The sequence below is a fragment of the Coloeus monedula genome (assembly GCF_965178545.1).
Source record: "Coloeus monedula genome assembly, chromosome: 4".
NCBI lineage: Eukaryota > Metazoa > Chordata > Aves > Passeriformes > Corvidae > Coloeus > Coloeus monedula.
This window is the reverse complement of record NC_138784.1, coordinates 18894698-18915583: the sequence shown is the minus strand read 5'-3', so window position 1 is coordinate 18915583 and position 20886 is coordinate 18894698. Positions and strand designations below refer to the sequence as shown.

Sequence of the window (20886 nt, the reverse complement as noted above, 5' to 3'; positions counted from 1 at the left end):
CTCCAGCCGCATGGCTGGGATCTGCCAAGGAACTCCTCAGTCACGGGACCAAGGGTCCTTTGCCCGTGCAGGGAACACAAACCAACCAAGGGGAACGAGGCTGACCAGGGCCAGGGAAACCCCGTGTCTGTCCCCTCAGGGCCCCTCTCCCAGGACCACATGGCAGGGGGAGGGCTCCAACAAGCTCAGATATTCTCCAGCTAGATTGGGATTTTTTTTCTTGCTGTAGTTTTCAATTCATCATGTGGGGTTTTATTGCACAGCCTTGATAGCCTATTATTGCTCAACCAAGGGGGGGGGAAATTAATTTGGTCTGAGAGAAATTGTATATGAAGTAGACACTTTGATTTTGGCGTGAGAGAGGTTGTATATGAAATAGACACATTGATTTCGGTTTTAGGAAGCACTTTCTTGTTCTCCAGAAGATTAAAAAAAAAAATTATTATTTTCCTACAGTCTATTTAGAAAATACCAATAAGCACTGAAGCACTAATCCGACTCTTCAGCAAAGTGCACCTGTAATATGAAGTATCTCTCACCCTCCCCTTTCCTCCCATGCTGCAGCTCCTACTGATGTGTGTGGTGTTCATGAAGTTGGCCAGCTGAACAGCAAGTCCATTGCAGTACCAGTATCCAGAATTTTCACTTACCTTGGAGTGAGAAGCTTTACTGAAAGATAAAAATGTCATTTATTTAAATAACTTTTGTAGCTAGATAAAGAATAAGCAAATTCTTTTAATAGCTGAGATAGTTTTCCCAAGGTGAACGTTTTTCTATACTTACCTACTTAACTTTTCTCAAAAGAGGCCTCAAACTTCCTTTAAAGCAAAGTATTCATCACATATCTTTGTCACACAGTCCAAGCCACGTCCCACTCCTTCTCTTAAATGCAGCCAGATTTGAGATGATGTTGTCCTGGGAGGTTTAACTGTGATGATGGAGATGTGTCTGGGTGTGCAGAGCTCCCTCGTGCATGGCTGGCCTTTCAGAGGGCACTGACTGCAAGAAATGTGGTCCTAGCAGAGGCTTCCTGTGCTGTTGAGTAGCTGGCTGGGAGCACTTGGGGCTTATTCAAAGAGGATTTTTCTCCCAGAGGAGATGGATGAATTTCCTGTAGTTCCAGCATGGCTTTTCTGGGACTGGATAAGCAGAACAGCAGTCACGTTCTGAGGGGACATGGATGTGAAAGAAAACAAAAAACACTAATAGAGCATCTTTGCTGATTTAGATAATGAACACTAAGAGGTTGTATCTGGGCCTTGTCTCTGGATTGATGGGATGCTAGGCTTTTGTTTGTTTGTCAAGATTGCTGCTCTGTAAGGTAAGTAGGATTGGAGTTGGTGTTTTAAGAGGAGCTAATGAAAAAAACATCATTCAAAGCTGATTCCAGGTCTTTTTTTCAGCCAGGAAATGGCTTTTGCTGTTGTTCTGAGTAAAGGGAGAACTATGGGCATGTCTTGTGGACTCAAACATCTTTTCTGTGCATCCCCTCCCAGGAGGACTGTCTTCCTTTCCTTACCTGTGCATTATTGACTTTCAGTATATTTTACAGCCTTATGCTTTTAATAATTTTGTGCCTTACTCAGACCAGATACATGCATTTCAACTATTCTCGGTGTAAAAATAGCCTGAAGGCAAACTCAGGCATATACTGCATCTTAAACTTAGTTAAGAAACTCCTTATTCAGGGAATGCAGTGGTTATGCCCTCCAGCACTGTGCTGTTATAGAAAAAAAAATCATCATCCCTCAGCTTTGTGCGCTTCTCCTGATTCAAGGACATTAAACCTCACAGTTATTGTTAAAAAATGAACGCAAGGTTTGCATTGGACCAAAGTTCTGCAGCACAGAAAACATTTCCAACCTTCTTACATTGCAAGAGTTATCCCAGAAGGCTTTATTTTCCCTCTAAGGTATGGCCAGCAGGCTACAAGAAGCCTCTTAGTTGGTGCCAGTCCTGACTCGAGAAGCTCTGCTCCAGTCTGTGGTCTGATTTGATTTCTTCTTTTCTAATGTTCATGTGAGGGATAAGCTTTCAAGACCTTAAGTGCTTGTGCTTTCTCCCCTCCCCTCTTTTTACATCAGCTGAACTATATCTAGCATATATTTGCCTCATTGTTTGAAAATTGCTACTAAAAATTGCTACGTGTTGCTGTTTAACCATTTGCATGATGGCATGCTAAGTCAGAGGAAAAAACAACCAGACAAACCCTTAGTGCTTCTCTTTTCTGTAGAAGTGAATGAATTGTCCTCTGTGTGCAACACTTCACTTAGAGCTCATGAATGGAGTTTTTAGCTGTTAATGATAATAGTGATAAAACCAATTCTTTTTTTTCTGAAAAGTCTCTGCTGTGCTCTGTAGGCAGGGAAGTGCTTCAGTAACTGCTGTAATTAAAACCTTTCTCCTTTGGAACATATGGCAGGATGGGATAAACAGGCAGGAAGAAGTAAGCTTTGTGTGAAACACACAGTGGGAAAAAGTGCTTTGGTTGGAGAGAGACACAATTTTATAAATTAAAAAAGTGCCCAAAACCAGCCATGGTTTGCCTTCTGTGAGTAAGAGACTGGCTCCCTGTAAATGCTGTTGCACATGTTTTGGCTGGGTACACTAAGTGTGCTCTAAGCTTGTCTTTTTTAGGGGTAAGATGAAGGTGTGTTTGCAGTTCAAGAGAATCTTCTCCAAAAGAACACCCTGCCTACAAAGAAACCAAACCCAAGGTAGCTACAGCAGACTGCATATAGCTCACATTCATTCTGAATAGTGCTCTTTCAAAAAAGAAAGCCCACAAATTAGCAGAAATGAGCTATCTCTGTATGGGATTTCCTTTTAGAACCACTAACATTACCATGGTGGGTAGTCCATAATATTTGATTCCACAGGAAACAGAAAAATACTTTCTACCTCACCCTCCAAATGTTGTATTTCATAGGTGAGTAATTTTCTAATCTTATGGAAATGATAAAGATTATCTCGATAAGCAAGGACCGGTGATGTCTGGTGCTGCCATCTGTTCAGCTCCCTGCCTACTTGGTGAGGCAATTTAACCAGCCTGTTCCTATAGCACACATTTATCTCATTCATATGAGGGATAAAATACTGTGGAAATAAATTCTGCTTGCAGTAACGTTATTTTTTTAACCAAGACATGTTTTGCTAATTTCCTACCTCCCTATATAAATGCATACATTGTTTTGAATGCTAATAGAAAATCTGCACTGTTTTAAATGTACTCTAATTCAAGGTGGATAATTTGTACAGATTTGTTATCATGAGATGATTTTTTTTTTTCCCCTTAATGGGATGTTGAGGCACTAAGGCTCAGATCCCCATTTTTAGTAACTGGCTGCCCTCTTGCATTTTTTAGTTTCTTTGACACTTGCTGATCTGTGTGAGATGATGGAGGAAGTTTGTGTTGCATCCTAAAGCTCAGAAATTCCTGGGATTCTTGTACCCCTAACTGAAGCGTATTGTTTTCCCTACCCAAGGTTCAAAAATTGTAATCTTTTTTTCCAGTGCTCCTGATATTGAAGAGCTTTTGACAGATCTAATATGCATGTGTTTGATTCTTCTTTATATATTGCAAAAGAAGACCCAGACTCTGACATGTAGCAACTCCCTTTCACATGCATTTTGTGTGCTCAAACATGGAAATCACTAGCAACACTCAGCACTTTCCCTGATGGAGTATTTAAAGAACCTCCCATCCTTTTTGGTTTGTTATTCAATTATAGGGTATTACAACTGTCTTTCTCTGTAAAGAAAGGTTTTTTCACTTTGAGAAATCCCTTCTCCATAAACTCTTCTGTCTCATTCCCCATTTACTTCCAAAGCTGTGTACCAATGCTAAATCCAAGCTTCTAATTGAGATTCTAGGCAGGAAAAATTGCATCGTTGGCTTTTGTTCTCCTGTGAAAGCCCATACTAATGGAAACTGCCTTATATAAAACAGTCCCCTTTCACCTTGGAAAACAAAGAAGAGTTCCTGTCTGAAACAAGTACTGTGGCATTTCAGTGTTTTCAAAGAGCTGTGCTGAGCTTTGTTCGGAGCCTTGACTGTCCTTATCAGCTCGATTCACACTCAGCACCGGTGTTGGGGTGATGAAATACCTGGTGCTGGCACAAGTGGGGCCGTCTCTGAGCCAGATCCTAGGGCTGGGAGAAGGGGAGCCCTCAGGCTTTGTGCAGAGCCTGGCAGAGAATTGGTGTTTCACCCCAGGGCCAGTGCAAGAAAATAGCTGTGCTGTAGGCTGGTGTAGGCTGTGGGACCTGCTGCCCTCTTACCCATCCCTTCCAGTCTTGCACTTAGCAGAAACATCCCATTCACATCTCACCAAACTGACAGTGTGTGAGAGTTTCCTATCTGAATTCTTCCCCTGATTGTCCTGGATTTGGGTCAGACTTAGGGTTTCTTTATAAAAGAAAGGGGATGATGGCATGGGGTATCTCTTACCACAGTCTATTGCACCTAAGTGAAACGTGTGAAGGGACTTCTGTTGTAGGGGAAAAATAAGATTTGTTTGTGATTAGTCAAGTTCTGACTGGTTTTGATTTATTACCCTTCATCTCAAGCAAACATTCAGGGCCTTGTCAACAGGAAAAAAAGACCTATTATAATATCTATGATAGGAGATCTATCATATGTCTTATATTTGATATTATGATTGATGGTTTCTGCTGTATGCTTTTAATGTGGGTTGATTAACACACACTAGCTGGTATAGGTTAAAATATGCATTCTCACCTATGATCTTAAAATGAAGGGAGAATTTGGGAGGAAATTTTAGTTTAAAAAAAAAAAAAAGGAATTTGATCGCCATAAGATATCCTGACGCTTACTAATATTATTTGAGACTGGTTTGTCTCTCTGTCCAAGAGACAGCCAACACAGTGACAGAGACTGCTGCTGTTGGTCTGTTTCTGGTTTTTGTTACTGGGGTGTAATATTTTCTTCCTTTTTAGCAAATAAATAGCTTAAAACATTTGTTAAGGTTGAGATATGGATGCATTTTATTGATCAGGTTTGGCAAGGGATCAGCCTGCAAGATTAGCAATCTTTTTTATTTTCTTGCAACTTTGAATTTAGCTATTAAACATTATTTGTATGTTTTTAATTAACCCCTTGTTTCATTAACCCAAATGGTGGATATTGGGGAGAAATTAGTATTTGATGCGAGTTCAGCACACTGATGCCTCTGTTGAGAAAACGTAGAATAAGAAGTAAAGGTTAGAGGGGCAAAAGAATAAAACATTTTGACAGTCTTTAGTTGGAAGAAAAAAGACCAGAAATGGTAGAGGGAGCAAAAATGGAATTGGTGGTGATGTTAGGAATGGTGGGATGTTTTTATTGCTGAATTTAGAACAAATCAGGGCAGGAAAAGCTTTCAGTACAATGTTTAGATTTAAGAAAAGATGTGCTGGGATTTCTCTGGGTCACCCAAACACTTCCCTAAGAGAATGAGAAAAAAAGAAAATGAAAGTCTGTTTGGAATGGGATGTTTAGTTTTGCTTGAAATCTGTCTTCTCTGTTAGGAAACTAGCAGGCCTACTCTGAAATATGTAGTGTACTGAGTAAAAGCAGTTTCTAAATAAAATAGCTGATTTGTCAGGGTCAAACAGGAGCCTGTCAGAACAGTGCTACAGCAGCTCCAGTCCCTTAAGGGGATGGACTGAGGAAAATGTTTAGGCTTTATGCTGCATTTATTTACAAAAAAAGGGTCCTGGTAGAAGGGGTTGTGATACCGTAGTGTGTGGGCTAATACCCAAGAGCACATCTGCATTCTGTCTGGATGCTCCTGAAATGCAGCTAACATCATCTCTGAGGGACTCAAGAGTGTGGGGGGAAATCATTTAGGATTCAAAGGCTCCCTTCTTGTCCTTTGGTTGCGATGTGAGAGCTGTCTTCAAAAGCTTCCCATTTAGTGATGATAGTTCAAAAGGTCCACAGGGCAAGTGATGGTTCCTACTTTCTGAGGACCAAAGCCAGAAATGGATTGTTAGCTTAAACTTGAAGCTTTGAACTGCACATAGAAAGAATCCCATACTTTATGGAAACCCAGGGATTTTGACATGGTACCTCCCAGGGTGCACAATGTCTCTGATTTGTAATAGGGATTTTCTTTTCCTAAAACAGCTCAGCTGCAGCTACAGCACTCCTGTGGCAGACACCAAACTGCTGCAAAGCAATGGCCACCCTACTCTGGAACATTAAACTGGGTAGCACTTTGATTTCATATACTGGGGCAGATTGGTCACTTGATCTTGAGTCTCCATTAACTGAGGAGGACGAGGGCAAAGAACAGACAGATGTGGCTGCAGGTTTAGTTTTTTCTCCTTATTTCTGTCTTTCACAAGATGTACTGTACAGGCTGAAGAAAAATTACCTATGTTATGGAAGTTTCAATGTGATCAAAGGCAGAGACTATTGAGCAAGGGGTAATGCACTGCCAAAGGTTGTGATTACACCAGAAGTTCTGTTTAGGGGGATTTTTCCCATTCTGCCCTTGTATTTGGCAATGTCCTACATTACCCTGCACAGAGAGCCTGGTGTAGGTGTGCTGTGTATCCCATAACCCATATATATATATGTATATATATATTTGTAGGGAGGCACACAGGATCAGGAAGATGCCAAGTCGATTCTCTGATTGATATTCTGGATAAACTCACCCTCAGTATAATAATTAAGAGCCCAAGGAATTGTTGCAGCCTGGATTGTTTTCCCTGTAGACACTGACAGCAGCAGTATTTCAGTGATGAAAAACCTGACGATAGTCCACAGCTGTGTAGGTATGACATAGAATATATTGATGAGTTAATGAAGGGGAGTTCACAAACTTCATCTTATTCCTGTTGCTTGTCTGAATTCTGACTCAGTTCAAGTGTGATGTTGTTTTTTTCTCCCTGAGGTTGGCTGTTATTTTATTAGATTGATTATTCTGCTGCACATTTTGCAGTGTACAACTGAGTTCAGTTGTGCTGTATCAGGCCACTGGGCATACAACAGAATTAGGAGTGAAAAACTTGCATTTAAATAGTTATTTGCTGAAACTGATACTGAATTTCGTTAGTAATGATGGCATGTCAAGGTCATGGTTGAATGCTCTAAAAACTCAGAGAAAATTTAAGAACACTGTGATGAATTTGGAGCCACCCTCTGAAGTTTTGCTGTATTTTATATAAAAAATAAGTTAGGCAAAACCAAAAGGAGCTTCAGCTATCAATCAGCAGTGGTCTGCTGGGAGGATAGGAAGTGGAGGGAACAATGAAGACTTTGGACTGCAATCCTTCACTGCCAAGGAAGTTTCTTAACAGTACCTGGAGATTTATAGTCCAGCACCTCCCTGCCTTGCACCTTGGGGGCATGGCTGAAGGCTGGATGGGGAAGCTGTCACACTGCTCTCAAAGTCTCCCCAGGCCACTAAGCCTGCCAGGGCCAACAGCGGGGCCAGTCTGGCACCCCCATTTCACCCAGCTGTCACTGGCAGGCTTGAAGGCTTGAGAGAAGGCTGAGTTCAGAATTTGGAAACACTGATACTGACATAGATGAGGCTTAGGTGAACATGTCTTTGAAAATCAACATTTTCCCCTCTACTTCTCACATGGACGTGTTTTTCTAGATTTCCATAAATCTGGAAAGAAAATAGTTCTTCATTTATCCAGGTCCTTGAGCACAGCTTCAGCAAGGACAAGCAAACTCCTTCCTTTTCTTGCTGTAGCTGAGCCCCCAGAGCTGCTGAGTCCCTTTGCTCATGTATGCTGTAATGATCATCAAGATTACTTGATATTTGCCATGACATACTGTCCTCCTCATGCCACAAGGTGTTTATAGAAAATATCAGTGCTTTAGTGGATTTTTCTTCAGGTTACTGAAGGGCTGTTTGCAGGGTTTTTTTTTGTGGCTGTTCCCAGTTGGGTCTTTTATCTGTATCTTAGTAATATATCAATAATCTGTTTAAGCAGAAGGCTTCTGCTATCAGACCAACACCCAGGGTGAGCTGGCTGAAAGTCTAGCAGAAACAAATGGTGAAAGGAAAACAGCAGTGGTTTTAAGGGGGAACACAAGAGAGTAGAAAAAAATAGATTTAAATATAACTTTAATACCCATATCTAAACAATCCCATAACTTGCTTGATACTTTACTCCCTGAGCAAATACAGAATTTTATGGCATTTTTTTTCCATTTTGATGCATTGCAGGCAGTTAATGATACTCGGTGTTTATTCAATTCCCAAAGGAATAACATAATTCTAAGGCTGTGCAGCTATAGGCAACATGCTACAGTAATCTCTGTGAGAACTGCAGCATTAATAGTCAGTCCTTGAACTGTGTTCTTATGGCATGTATTACATCTGTATTTCTGTCCTGCATGCTGAGCAGTAAGAATCTTGTTTGCTCAGCCTTTTAAGGAAAAGATAAGAAAACTGTCAATGTGGAAATTACTTCTGCTGACTGTAATATATATATATATATATATGTAATGTAAATGTGTGCAATTTACAGTCTGTATTAAAATTTAAATGGATGGGCAGATTATAAAGAGCCAAGATCAGGTTTCAAATCAGTTTATATTGAACAGTGAAGAGTACTACATTGTTACAGCCACACTACCTGGGTACAGGTATTTTCACTGTCCATATCAATAAATTCAAATAACCTTCTGTGCAATTTACTTTATAAAATCTTTTATGTGGGCATTTGTATTCATGAATCACCATGTGTGCTGCAATGAGCAACAGTTATGTGTAAAATTCGGTCCTAAAAGCTGGGGTTTACAGACAGATGAGGTACTTACCTTTGACTATATTTGCCACCTAGGTCACTCAAATATATGCTCTAAAATAAAAACCCTAAGTCTTTGATGAGAGAAAGTCATTAGTCATCAAGCCATGTTCATCTTTTTAATATTAATCAACTGCTGTTTCTGAATTGATGTTTCTGCTCATGCCACAGAAGAATTAGTGGGGGTGGGTGGGTGCTCTGCACACAAGGTCAAATAAGCTGCAGAATGCTGTGCTGCTTTTTGCAGCAGATGGGTAATGTTACATGGATTTTAATTACTGCAATTGCTCCTGACTTTGAGGAAGTACTCTCCCTTAATAATGACAGATTTGGCCACATAATTATATTTAAATTTTGTGGCTCAGATGTGTTTGTTTAAAGATGCCATGCCTCTGCCCATCTGGAGAAGAATAATTACTGAAGTTTAACTTTCTTGTTCCTCTTTTCATAGCAGCTTTTATACTGTATTGATATTTTTCAAGGGGAACTTGAAAGAGCCTGTTGTCATTGGGAGGGTGGTGGGTGTAGATTCACAGAGCTTTTAAAACACCTCTGCAGCTGGCAATCTGCAGGAATAATTTTGTTGAGGGAAGCTCTGCTATGAGCATGGGCTTATGGAGCCCTTTGATGTTGAGCTCTCACAGCTCCTCTGCAGCACAATAAAGAATGTGCCAGCAGATGACCCCTTGAAATAGATTTGTACCTGTGAAGAGTTTTTTTTTATCTCCTTTAGCCACTTATTCACTCCACTTTCTAGAAAGTATTAAAGGTTTCTTCTTTCTCTCAATGTATTTCTCCCCTCCCAATCCAGTGTGAGGAACAGCGAAGGAATACTGTGTTACTTGGGGGTCTCCTATTCTTTTTCCCTGTCAATATCTACTTTTTGTTGTTTCTCATTGCCCATCTCCCTGTATGTCATGCAAGGGCATCTAAAGACTTTGTTCTGTGGTGGGAACTATCTGGAATCCTCATTTCTTACCTGCTCTTCTGGTTGTAGGAGAGAGAGAGATGGCTGAAGATGGGTAGAGTGGGCAAATGGAAATCTCCTGCAGAGAGGAACAGATGCATTTATTTTCCTGCCTTCTGTGGGTAGGAGAAGAAGTACTGTTTTCTTCTTTCAGTGTGAAAGACTGCTTCAGATTTGACATTCAAAATAGATCTCTGGCAAAAGCAAAAGTAAAGCCAGGAAGCAAGTTTCTGAGAAGGGTGATGGGGTTGTTGGAAGTCTTTAACAAGAGATCAGATGGATACCAGGAATGATATAGTTGCTCTTATCCTGGGAAAGATAAATGGACTACTGAATGTTGCCCAGGGGCACCTTTGAGATCCATTTTTTATTACTTTTATGATCTTTGGTAAGCTGAGGATCAGGATTAGTTACATGTCTGATTAATTTAAACCCCTACTAATTTAGCTGCACTGTCCAAGGACCAGATTTATTGGTACTGCTGCTCAGCCCTGGTTCTGCATATGAACTCCCTCATCTTTCTGTGCTCTCACCCAGTCCTGCAGCACAGCCTGCCCAGAGCAGGGGAGAGCAGAGGCACTTGCTCACAGGCATGGGTGTTGCAATGCCTGTCCTTGATCTGGCTAGTGATGTGAAAGGTAGCACTGGCCCAAGGGAGGGTCAGGACCTGGGAACAGCAGCTGTGGGACTGATGAGCTTAAACTGATCACAGCCCCACACCCTGTTAGCACAAGTTTTCTTTTGTCGGTTAGCTGGTGCCCCTTTTGGGTCTGGAAGGAAATTTGGCATTTTGGATCTGACAGATGGCCTCACAAAGAGATACGTATAACTGGCAGATGCTTCTCCTAAGTGATCAGTTAGGCTTTAAAACCAGCTCTTGGCCTCTTGATGAGCTTGAAAAGGCCTGTGCAGCTTCTCCATCAAAAAGCCTGCCTTGAGGCATTGTCATGTAGAATCACTGCTGTTGGCTTCTTAAACTGTATATAGAAAGTGACAACATAATAGGAAAGGTTATAACTGGGAAAAAAAAATTCCATCCAGCCCAACATGCCCCAGATCCAGCCCTTCTTTATTTTTTCTTTGAGCTAGTATGTCAAGAGCAATTTGGGTTTGGTATCTTTATAATACTACTCATCTAGCCACGAGGTAATTGAGTGATGTGGAGTGGGCAACAGCCCCCTGCTTCAGAGAGTGCAGACCTGAAAAAAAGGAGGCTCAGGGGAGACCTTATTGCTTTCCAGAACTACCTGAAAGGAGGTTGTAGCCAGGTGAGGGTCAGGCTCATCTCCCAACTAAAGATTGTTAGGATAAGAAGAAATGGCCTCAAGTTGTACCAGGAGGGGTTTAAATTGGATATTAGGAAAAAATTTCTTCACCAAAAGGATTGCTAAGTACTGGAACAGGCTGCTCAGGGAAAGTGATTGGGTCAGAATGCTGGAGGTAATTACAAGATCTGTAAACATTGCACTTATGGACATGGTTTAGTGGTGGCCTTGGCAGTCCTTGATGTGATGGCGACAGAACATGATCTTGTCAGGTCTTTGGTCTGCATGTGCATCCTCCCTCCACCAGCACCCTCTGTCCCCTGCCATCCCTGACAGGCAATGTGGTTTATCCTAAGGCAGGTGCACCAGGTGGGAATTGCAGGAGGACCTGTCTGGATGCTCACGTAGTTAATGCACTCCAGAGGTGGGGGAGCCACGAGGGTTGTGATTGACTTTGGTACACATCAGCTTTTCTACCACACTTGATTAACAGTTTGATTTGAAGATCTTACAGGTCTTTTCCAACCTAAATGGTTCTGTAAGTAGGAGCAGGACTGTTCTTTGGACTGTGGGTGAACATGATTTTGTCCACTGGTACCTGGAGAAATTTGAAAGCCATTCTAGGCCTGATGGACTGCAGGGAATGCTGTGTTTGCAGGATGTTGTTATCAGCCTGCTCCAAGGCACGGATGTGTCATTGCCTTTCTTTTATCCAGTCAGTGTGGAGTTTAGAAATAAATCCTCCCACTTCTTGGATATGTTTAATGCCACTAGAGCTGCAGGAGACAGATGAGTAGCAGAGTTTTAAATTTAAACAAAATGACATCCACAATGTCCTCCTCATGGCAAAATTTGTTCCAGCCAATTGATATTTTGCTATTTGCAATGATCATATGATCATGCATGATGCCATTCCACAGATATGCAGAAGAATCATTTTAACTCGACAGTGCTGTAACCCTGGAGTCTGAATTTTCTCTCACACTGTTTTGATAAAGTTTAGTTTGGTGAAGTTTCTCATCCTTTGAAGGAATTAAGAATATTATAGCAGTGTTTGTTATACACAGTGCTGATATTAATTATAAATAAGTGTAATTAATACATTAAGAGAATTTATGTATAATTAGTGCACTAATAGTAAGGCATTAATTGCTGTAAATGCAGTCAAATCAAACCATTGTTTTTCAGATAATATGCATGATTAGAGATTTGTGGTTCATACCATCTTATAAAGAAATCATCATAATATTATGTTACCATGATACCCAGCAGGAAAATTTAATACCTGAACTACCAGAACATTCCTTAGTTCTATCTTTTTATATATAGTTATATATGAAAGTCAATAAAATAGCTACTTTGTGGGGATTTATACATAGCAAGATTTACAATGTTAAATATTATGGGTTTCAAACTCTGTGGTAAGTACATAAATGGGCCATTTAATTGCCCTTGATACAAATTCACCCTACTTCTGTAGATTTAGCTATTCCAATTAAATGCACTGAGCATTTCAGATGATTAAATTATTAGATGTATTGTAAATGCTTTATTTGAGATCTGTTGCTGGTGAAGGAACTTGAAACATACATTATCATGATCTGGCTTCTAATCAGTATGCTATAGGCAACAAATATATGGCTTTTTTCATGCTTGGCTTTGATAGTGTTGCCATTCTGTAAGTAAATCCATGGAAGGGAAAGATTATAAGTACTTACATTATGCTACAGTTACACTTTCAAAAATATCTTGTGCACAATAGCATGTTTATTTTCCTGGTTTTTAGACAGTAAGTGATATATCTAAAGATAAGGAATGTCAAGATCGTACATAATTTCAAAAGTTAGTGGTTTCTGGGTTTGGACAATAGGAGCTGTATTCATGTTCTTAAAGTAGGATGTCAATAGAGCTGCTTAGAGCAGATACAATATAATAAACTCTAATAAAGACACCTGAATGAAGCTTTTTGAAGGATTAGATCAGAAAAATTCAGGTTAAAAAAAGAGGATGCAGGCTGCTGGCAGTGATAAAAAAAATCTTTGAAATAGTTTATTTTGGGATGTAGAGGTATCTGTGTTTTGAAATAGAAGCAAAAATAGTTCTGTATGAGATGCTCCAGCCCTACTTAGCTGGGCATCTGCATGTATGAATCAGGAGAATTAGGGTGTAAATTTGACAAAAGGGTCAGACCAGGTCACCTAAGGTCTTCCACAAAATCCCTTTATATTTTTAAATACACCTGGAAGCATGGCAAATGCCATTCTTTCAGTTCAAGTTGAATATTCCTGTATGTGAGGGAGGGAAACTTTAAGACTTGTGTAGAGGACTCTGGGGGCTTAAAACACTTGATGACAAATAAAGAAAATGGTTTTTGCTCTTGTATTGCCACTGTCATTCTCTTTCCTCTCAACCCCTGCTGAATTGAATTTGCTATCGCTATAACTGTTCTTCATAAAAAATACATCTTTTATTTTCCTCTGCAGAATAAAGTAAATATGACATACAAATTTACAGTGAGACTTGTCAACAAACACACAAGATCATGGATCTTAGGCTGAGCATAAGCTTTCTTTTATATTCGATTTACTACTACTGCAATAACACTGTTGTCAGATCGAATGGGATTTTATCCTGCATCACCTATAAAACAGTGCCATTAAATTGGAAGTAGACAATTTTATCATTGTTCTCTTGCTCTCTTGTGAGTTATGAAAATTGAAAAGTTATGCACAGCATCATGCTATGGCTTGCATATTCCAACATATAATTAGGGATTTAGTCTGGGTAGTTTGGGGCGTATAATTGATGATTTGTAAGGCTGTTTTTCAGTGTGCAAAATAGTATGTTTTGCTGCAGTAAGGATCTGAAATCTCTTAATGAACATTTGTTTGAACAGAATGTATGGAAAAAGCCCAAACACTAGTTCCACAATTTTTGGGGGGGATAAAAAGCAGTAGACAAAATACAGAAATAAAAAACCCCTCCTTTATGTACTCCAACATAGGGGGCAACCAAATTAGTTAATGGGACTGCATTCACTTTAAAAAGAAGGCTTCAAAACACTGCCACTTTCCAAGAAATTCAGTTTGTTTGTTCACAGTTCGGGAAACCAGAAGCCACTGGAATTCACTTCTCACCTCAGAGATGAGAGTACCCAGCTTTAGGGGTCCCTTCACTTTCTTTAGGTAAATTGATAGGCCACAGGAGCATAACAGGTGCCTTCCTAGGGCAGTACTTGGGAGTGTTCCACATGAAAATTGTGTATTTTTTCATAGTGTTCAACATTAGCAATTTCCATTCCTTCATTTTGAAGTGCCTTCTCACTTGCAATTTTTGATATTACACAATGTATTGCAATGGATCCACACACACTTAATACAACCTGCTCTGCATGTAGCATATAAAATACAGCATTTTAAAAGTCTGTGCTGTATCAAAATTTAACAATATATATTAATATATATTACATTTAATTTGCTAAGAAGTACAACCTTCTATTGTTTAATATTCCACTGATGCTCAGAGACCTGTCAGGATTGATGGCTGGTAGTACACAGTCATGGTCCTCACCTCTGCAAAACCTAGAGATGTCTTTCACCTTTCATATATTACAATTCTGAAACTATATCGAGGTACCAGTAAATAGGTGACCTGGACAGACTTTGTCTCGACTGAGCCTCCTGTTTTTCATTTGCCATGGTCTGCTCCGTTATGTGTACATTCATTAGAGGTGCTGTGGGGCTGACATCTTCCACAATTAGTGCTCATGTATAATGAGATGCAATGCTGACAAGGACTCTCTTGTTTTCTATAGTTCCACTGAAAGGCCTTTTCCTTCTTCTTTGGCACCAATCCATTAAAGCCGTTGCACCATGTTCAGCTGGTGGCTGGGATTGAAAGTCGTTTTCAGCCATTAAAACTTTGCTCGTGTGTCATCAGCTCCACCTCTTGGATTAATTTGGTTTCTGCAGATCCAGACCATAGTTCATAGGGGAATTCTCTCTGGGAATGTAAAACGTCCCGAGGGCAGTGCCCTAGTAAAAGCATCTGGCTCAATTGCTTTGTCCTGCAAGTTCACTGCTGGATGAGTAGTAAAGTTTAATTACAAATTACTTGACTAATAATTTGGGTCACATTGTCCTCTAGTGGCTCATGTAGATAACTGCCCTGCTGGCAAAATCTTTTTGCCTTATGTTTTTGAGTCCTCTCATATTCTTTTCATACAAGTCCACCAAATAAAAAAAATTGCCTCTTACTGCCACTGTATAAGTACAGGAAGATCTCTCCTCTATAACTGCAGATATTTTGCTAAAGAAATATGTATTTTAAATAGTTCAAAATAACAATAAGATTGTGAGAAGATAATATATTTAATTAAAGCATTTGGTGAAAATGAATATATCCTTCATACCAACAGTAAAAGAGAATAAACTCAACACGTTTTGTTTTGTTTTTTTTTTTAATAGGTTCAGGACTAGTTCACTTCCAGAAAATACATAGAGGTCTTATATAAGGGAAAGCAGAATAGCCCTCCACATGTCCTGTGGCTACTCATTTGTAAACCTCAGTAACACTGGGTTTTGGGCCTGTGGAGTGGAATCACTGGCTTTCCTGGCAAGCATGGAGAGCACTATAGCACTTTGCCTTTCAGCTGGGTGTTTGCCAGCAGAATGCAGATGTTTGTAGGAGGAGAGATCTGGAGCATGGAGAGTAACTCCTGGGCGTTTGCAGTGACAAAACATACATTTTATATTGCTTTGAAAAGTTGATGCCATATTCTGTGATGTGCTGAGTTGGTTTTGCCCCTGTGTCTGAGCAGTGGGATCGCTGCCAGTAAGAGGCCTTGGCCCTGGCCAGGGGAAGGGTGGCAGGCAGTGCTCAGGCAGGCATGGCACATGGGCTGCCTGCCTGAGCACTGCTTCTCCAACTGGCAAGTCTTCCTTTTTCCTGCTGTTTCTTCCTTGATGAAATGCCATGAGTAAGGACAAATAGAGGCTGTGCTGCAGAAAGAGTTTCTCTGTGTGTAAGAAGAGGAGAACGATAGATGGTTCTGTTTATATCTCTAAGATTACGTAGGAAGCAGCAGTTATAAATGCTGAAGAAATGTGGTATCTCTCTTGAAGAAATGGTGGTGCGCTCCAGTGAGGTGATAGCTCATGTTTTCTGTTGCAGTTTGCAATGACAGGGGAGACAAAGGAATACTCACATCTTACAGAATTCATTTTCAAGGCTTTTTCAAATGACCCTGCCTTGTACTCTATCAGGGAAATGCTATATCAGGATGCTGTAAAAATTCCTTGTTCATGTCCTCCATTTCTGGCTACCTTTTTTATTCTCCCCTTTTAGAATGACGGAATCAGAAAGTGGATTGAGTTAAAAAGGACATTAAAGATCACCTAGTTCCAACCCCCCACCATGAACAGGGACACCTTCTGCTAGAGCAGGGTGCTCAAAGCCCCATCCAGCCTGGCCTTTTGGGGAGGCCTTCCTTTCCCTCAGCAGTGTTGTTGGCAGAGGCAGTTTGTATCATGAGTAGATCTGTCCTGGCTGTTGCTGCTGCTGGTTTCACCCCAGTGAGGTGCAGGCAGCGCTGCTGGGAATGGCTTGCTGAGCAGAGCTCCTCTGGGATCCTGTTAGGATGCACCCTCTCCCAGGCTCCTGTGAGCATTGGATGCATGTCAGCCAGCTCATTCCCCGGGCTGATCATCCTCAAACACTGGGAGAGTTGCAGAGCTGCTTAATTATCCTTGACATGGCAGAGTTGTGCACCTGGTGTTGTCCCCATACTGTCTCAGACTGGCACACATACTCACACCCTGCCATAGCAGGGAATGTGCTGGCAGAAGCTAAAGGTATAAAGGCAGCCTGGGGGGTATAAAATGCCTTCACCGTTTGAAATCATCTGTGATGCTGTTATTACAGTTTGCTCAGAGGTTGATTAGGCAGTGATGGATGCAGGAATATACACAGAGTTACTTTTATCTGGTGCTCTGTGACTCTTCTTCCACTGGGAATATTTTCAGTTGTTTTTGGTTAAGAAATTAGGTAGTTTCTTTATTTCTTCTTAATTAGCTGCTAGGAGGAGGGTGATGTTTTTTAGTTTTCTCTAACAAAAAGTTTTCATTTTTAAAAACACTTCTGTAGAGTCTTGCATCAAAATTTTTTTTTTCATATTTTGTGAAGTTCTTCTCAAGGGGTTTTGTAATTATTTAACCTAGATGCTAAGCGAAGTTCTGTTTATCCTTAATTCAGGATGTGGGGTTTTATCCTTCATGTACCAGAGGGTGAGTGGTACAGATTGATTGATTTAGAGCTCCCTGACTACAGTTTCTGCTTGAACATTTGACTTTTTTTCAGGTAGCTATCAGGCCAGTGGTTGCCCCCCTCCACACTGGAATCTTTTACAGAAACTCATTACTGCTTCCCTGGTGTGCTCTCTCTGACATCCCAGCAGCGAGGGGGCTCTGCCCCATCAATAAGGTCTCTCCACCAGCTGCTGTGGCAATGCTCAGGATCCTCCTGCAGGAAAGGAGATGTGATTTACCATGCCCATTTCTATTAATCAGACAAATGCAGACTTCTCTTCAAAGTAGGGCAGGAGGTTGTTCCTGCCAACCAGCTGTATTGGTCGCTGTTCTCTTCCAGCTGTGTGTTAACTCTGTCTTCCTGTAGTGCCTTTTACATTGTGGTTATGCCAGTAGAGTCTTTCCAGAATAACCTGACCCTTGATGTCAAACTCAGAGCTGGAATTGATTTTTGGTGAAACTGATCCCTCATGTTCTCTCTCATAAGGCTGTCTGGGTACTGTATGTACTAATGGGAAAAATAAAATTGTGACCTTGTGTGTTCCCGAAGTGCTGGGTGTGATCCTGCTCAGCACAGCCAGGCGTTTGTCAGGCTTTTGACAAGTGCTGTCCACCCTGTGCCCGTCTGTGAGCCTCTCCAGTGCCTGCAGATACAAATGTGAGTGCACCTTGCTCCCTAGCAGATGTCTTTGGAGAACAGATGTCAGTACTCACTGCTTTTCTATATGAATGTAAAATGCATCCTTCAGTGGAAAACAGGTGGTAATTTTATTTAAATCCTGCTCTATTGTAGAGCAATGAAATTAATGAGATATGCTAAAGCCTTGCCAAGGTTTCCATTTCAGTAAGCATCTAATCTTGAAACTGTTTTAATCAGGCTTCTGTATCAGATGTTCTTATTTCTGCATTGCCAGCACCCCCCTGAAATTATTGCTTGGCCTCAAATTAATAAGTGATGTTATTTTGATGTGCACTGTTAAATCACTTCTGTTTCAGGATTAATTTGTGTCTGGCCTTTTCTAAAGGCAGTGTTGAGCATTAAAGTGGCTGAGCACGAATGGTGATGTACTTGTGTTTTCTCCTGGCAGAATAACGAGATGGTGGAACTGCAGAGGATACGAATGAAAGATGAGATTCGAGAATACAAGTTTCGAGAGGCGAGACTGCTGCAGGACTACACTGAGCTGGAAGAAGAAAACATCACTTTACAGAAACTGGTGTCCACACTGAAACAAAATCAAGTAAGCATCGAAAGATTCAAGGCACTGTACTGTAAACTGGCACTGTTTTCTCCAATTTCCATAATGTGATCCTGCACAGCACTTTGATAGAATTTTCTTTGTATGCTTGGGGTTTTTTTCAGTTGGGTTTTTGCTGATCACTTACCCTAAAATGGTGTTACTGGCCATTTTTGAAATATGGGGAGGCCCTTACTTCAGTTTTGAAAAATTCTGGTGGAATATGTCATTGCAGAACTATGTAAGCACAGAGGAATTATTAAAAGAGATAGAGTTGCATATTTTTGCTTCATGCTTTTCCTGTTCCTTAGGAGCTCGGTGTCCAGTGGCTAGTTGTCCTTTAAAGTGAGCAAAAGACATTTGGTCTCCTGTCAGAAGAGTTAACTTGTGGTGATCAAAGTTTAAACATCCAGGTTAGACGGTGTAACACTTCCTGCCTTTTTGGTGCTGTCCAGACCATCGTAACATTGCACTCTGTAACACCCTCTCTTCACCTGCTCTCAGAGGGTCACAGCTCTGCACTGCAGCCCCTGGTTGTGTCCTGACCTATTGCCTGGTGCACTTGGGGCTTCTGTGGAAGAGCCAGCCTTGTCAAAGTTTCTGATGGCAGCCCTGGAACAAAGCTGCCTTATTCCTGCAGGAATAAGTGGTGCTATTTCAGCTCTCTTATACTGCTTTTTTACTGCTCTAGCACAAGTGTAATTGAAACACTTAAAACAACAGAGCTGTGCCACAGGGAATACACAGGTACTGGAAATGGGTGCATAATTTCTTTATTTATGAAGGTGCCTAGTCTTTCACACTCCTGAAACTGAATTTACAGCAGATCATCTCTGTTGTGAGAGTTATTTACCTAGCCAGAAAATTCCTCCTTTGAGGCATGGATTTTTTTCCTCATCAACCTCGTAGGAGACATTTTCACATTTTCAGGAAGTATGTGACCTCTCTATGGACTGTCCTAGTTTCCCCTGAAAATGAAATCTGTTTGCAAGTGTTTATATTTGTCATAATAATTCATTCTTACTGAAACCAAATGCCAACAGTCTGTGGAGAGAAAAAACATTGCCACATTTTGAATGGCTCTAAAAATCAGTCATTTTGCATCACAGATCCATGTACTTGTGGTTCCTAAAAGTACTTTAATCTACAAGATAAAATTTTAAGAGCATTTTATACTTTAATGCTTGAATTTACAAAACTGTATGTTGTAAGTCTTGGTGCTAAAATGTCATTATCTACATGTTGAGGTTTTTTGTAGCTTTTTGAAGTAAGAGTCTATGAGAAGGTAACCATAGAGATATAGACCTCTAGGTTTTATATGGATTTAAAATTGAAAAAGTAGTGGTTGTTTTGTTTGGTTTGTCTTATTTTCATGTCCTTAAGTTATAAACATAGCTACTTGACTGCATTTCATAATTTTTCCAGATGGACCTGTTCCTCCAGTAAGCAAAGATACTAAATTGCCAAGTGTAGATTTGAAACTCTCATGGATTTTCCTTTTCTATTTAAAAATGCCCAATATGACTTTGGAACTTTGTTGTTTGATATTTTTCCAGTTTCTGGGTTTGAAGATTAGTGCTTTGGTTTTTAAGATTGCCTTTCTAAAGGTTTATGAGTTGAAGACTTTTGACAGGTTGATAAATATTCTCCTTCAATAGGAATGGTGGATATTTTTATTTTTGCCAGAACCTTATTTTAGTTTGATTAAAAATCCATATATATCAAATATAAAAAAATTCTATACAATGCCTTAAGATTGCAGTTAGTAATGTGTTTGAATTAGAAAAGCCTCAACTGCAAAAAATTGGGGCTTCTTATGGAAGCATGAAAATTCAGTATTTTTTCCCCTCTTTCACCCAGCTATTAAATTATTTCACCTGATACTGAGATTTTTTTTTTTCCATTTGGAAATTAAGATGCAGATGACTAACATGATGGGAATTAAATTTAAAAAATCAAAGTGTCATCATTTTTACCAGGAGTGCTGGTTGAGTGTGGACACAGACCTTTACTAACGAAGCTCTTCCTTTTCATTGCCGTGGGGTTTTCCAACAGTGAAAAGGAAGATGAGGAAGAAGAGCAAAGGGGAAACATTCTGCAGTGGGGATCTGCTGCCCTCTCTAGCTATTGCTGATCAACTGGTTTGGAGCTAGGCTGGGTTTTTCCAGGCTTTGTTTCTTGTCAGGTGAAATGGAGAGGACTGAACAAGGGAGCTGCCTTTAAAGGACAGAGAGGAAGATGCTGCTTAGCTCAGCTCACAATGCCCATATACACCTTGATAAAATACCACACCTTGGTGTGGGGCAGGGAGCTGCCCTCTGAGAAGGACAGAC

The 20886-nt window shown here is 40.4% G+C and overlaps 1 protein-coding gene across 10 annotated transcripts in view; it reads left to right on the top strand.

Moving 5' to 3' along the window:
• Window positions 1-20886, top strand: part of BICD1 (BICD cargo adaptor 1) — a gene marked incomplete at both ends in the record, with an annotated part of 165004 nt that overhangs the window by 99764 nt on the left and 44354 nt on the right. For 9 of the 10 annotated variants that reach the window (XM_082280999.1, XM_082281004.1, XM_082281002.1 and 6 more), the window contains one exon: window positions 18404-18556. The exons of the other annotated variant lie outside the window; for it this stretch is intronic. In XM_082280999.1, coding sequence (XP_082137125.1) covers window positions 18404-18556 — 153 coding nt within the window. The remainder of the gene's footprint in view (window positions 1-18403; window positions 18557-20886) is intronic. 10 annotated transcript variants of the gene reach the window in all.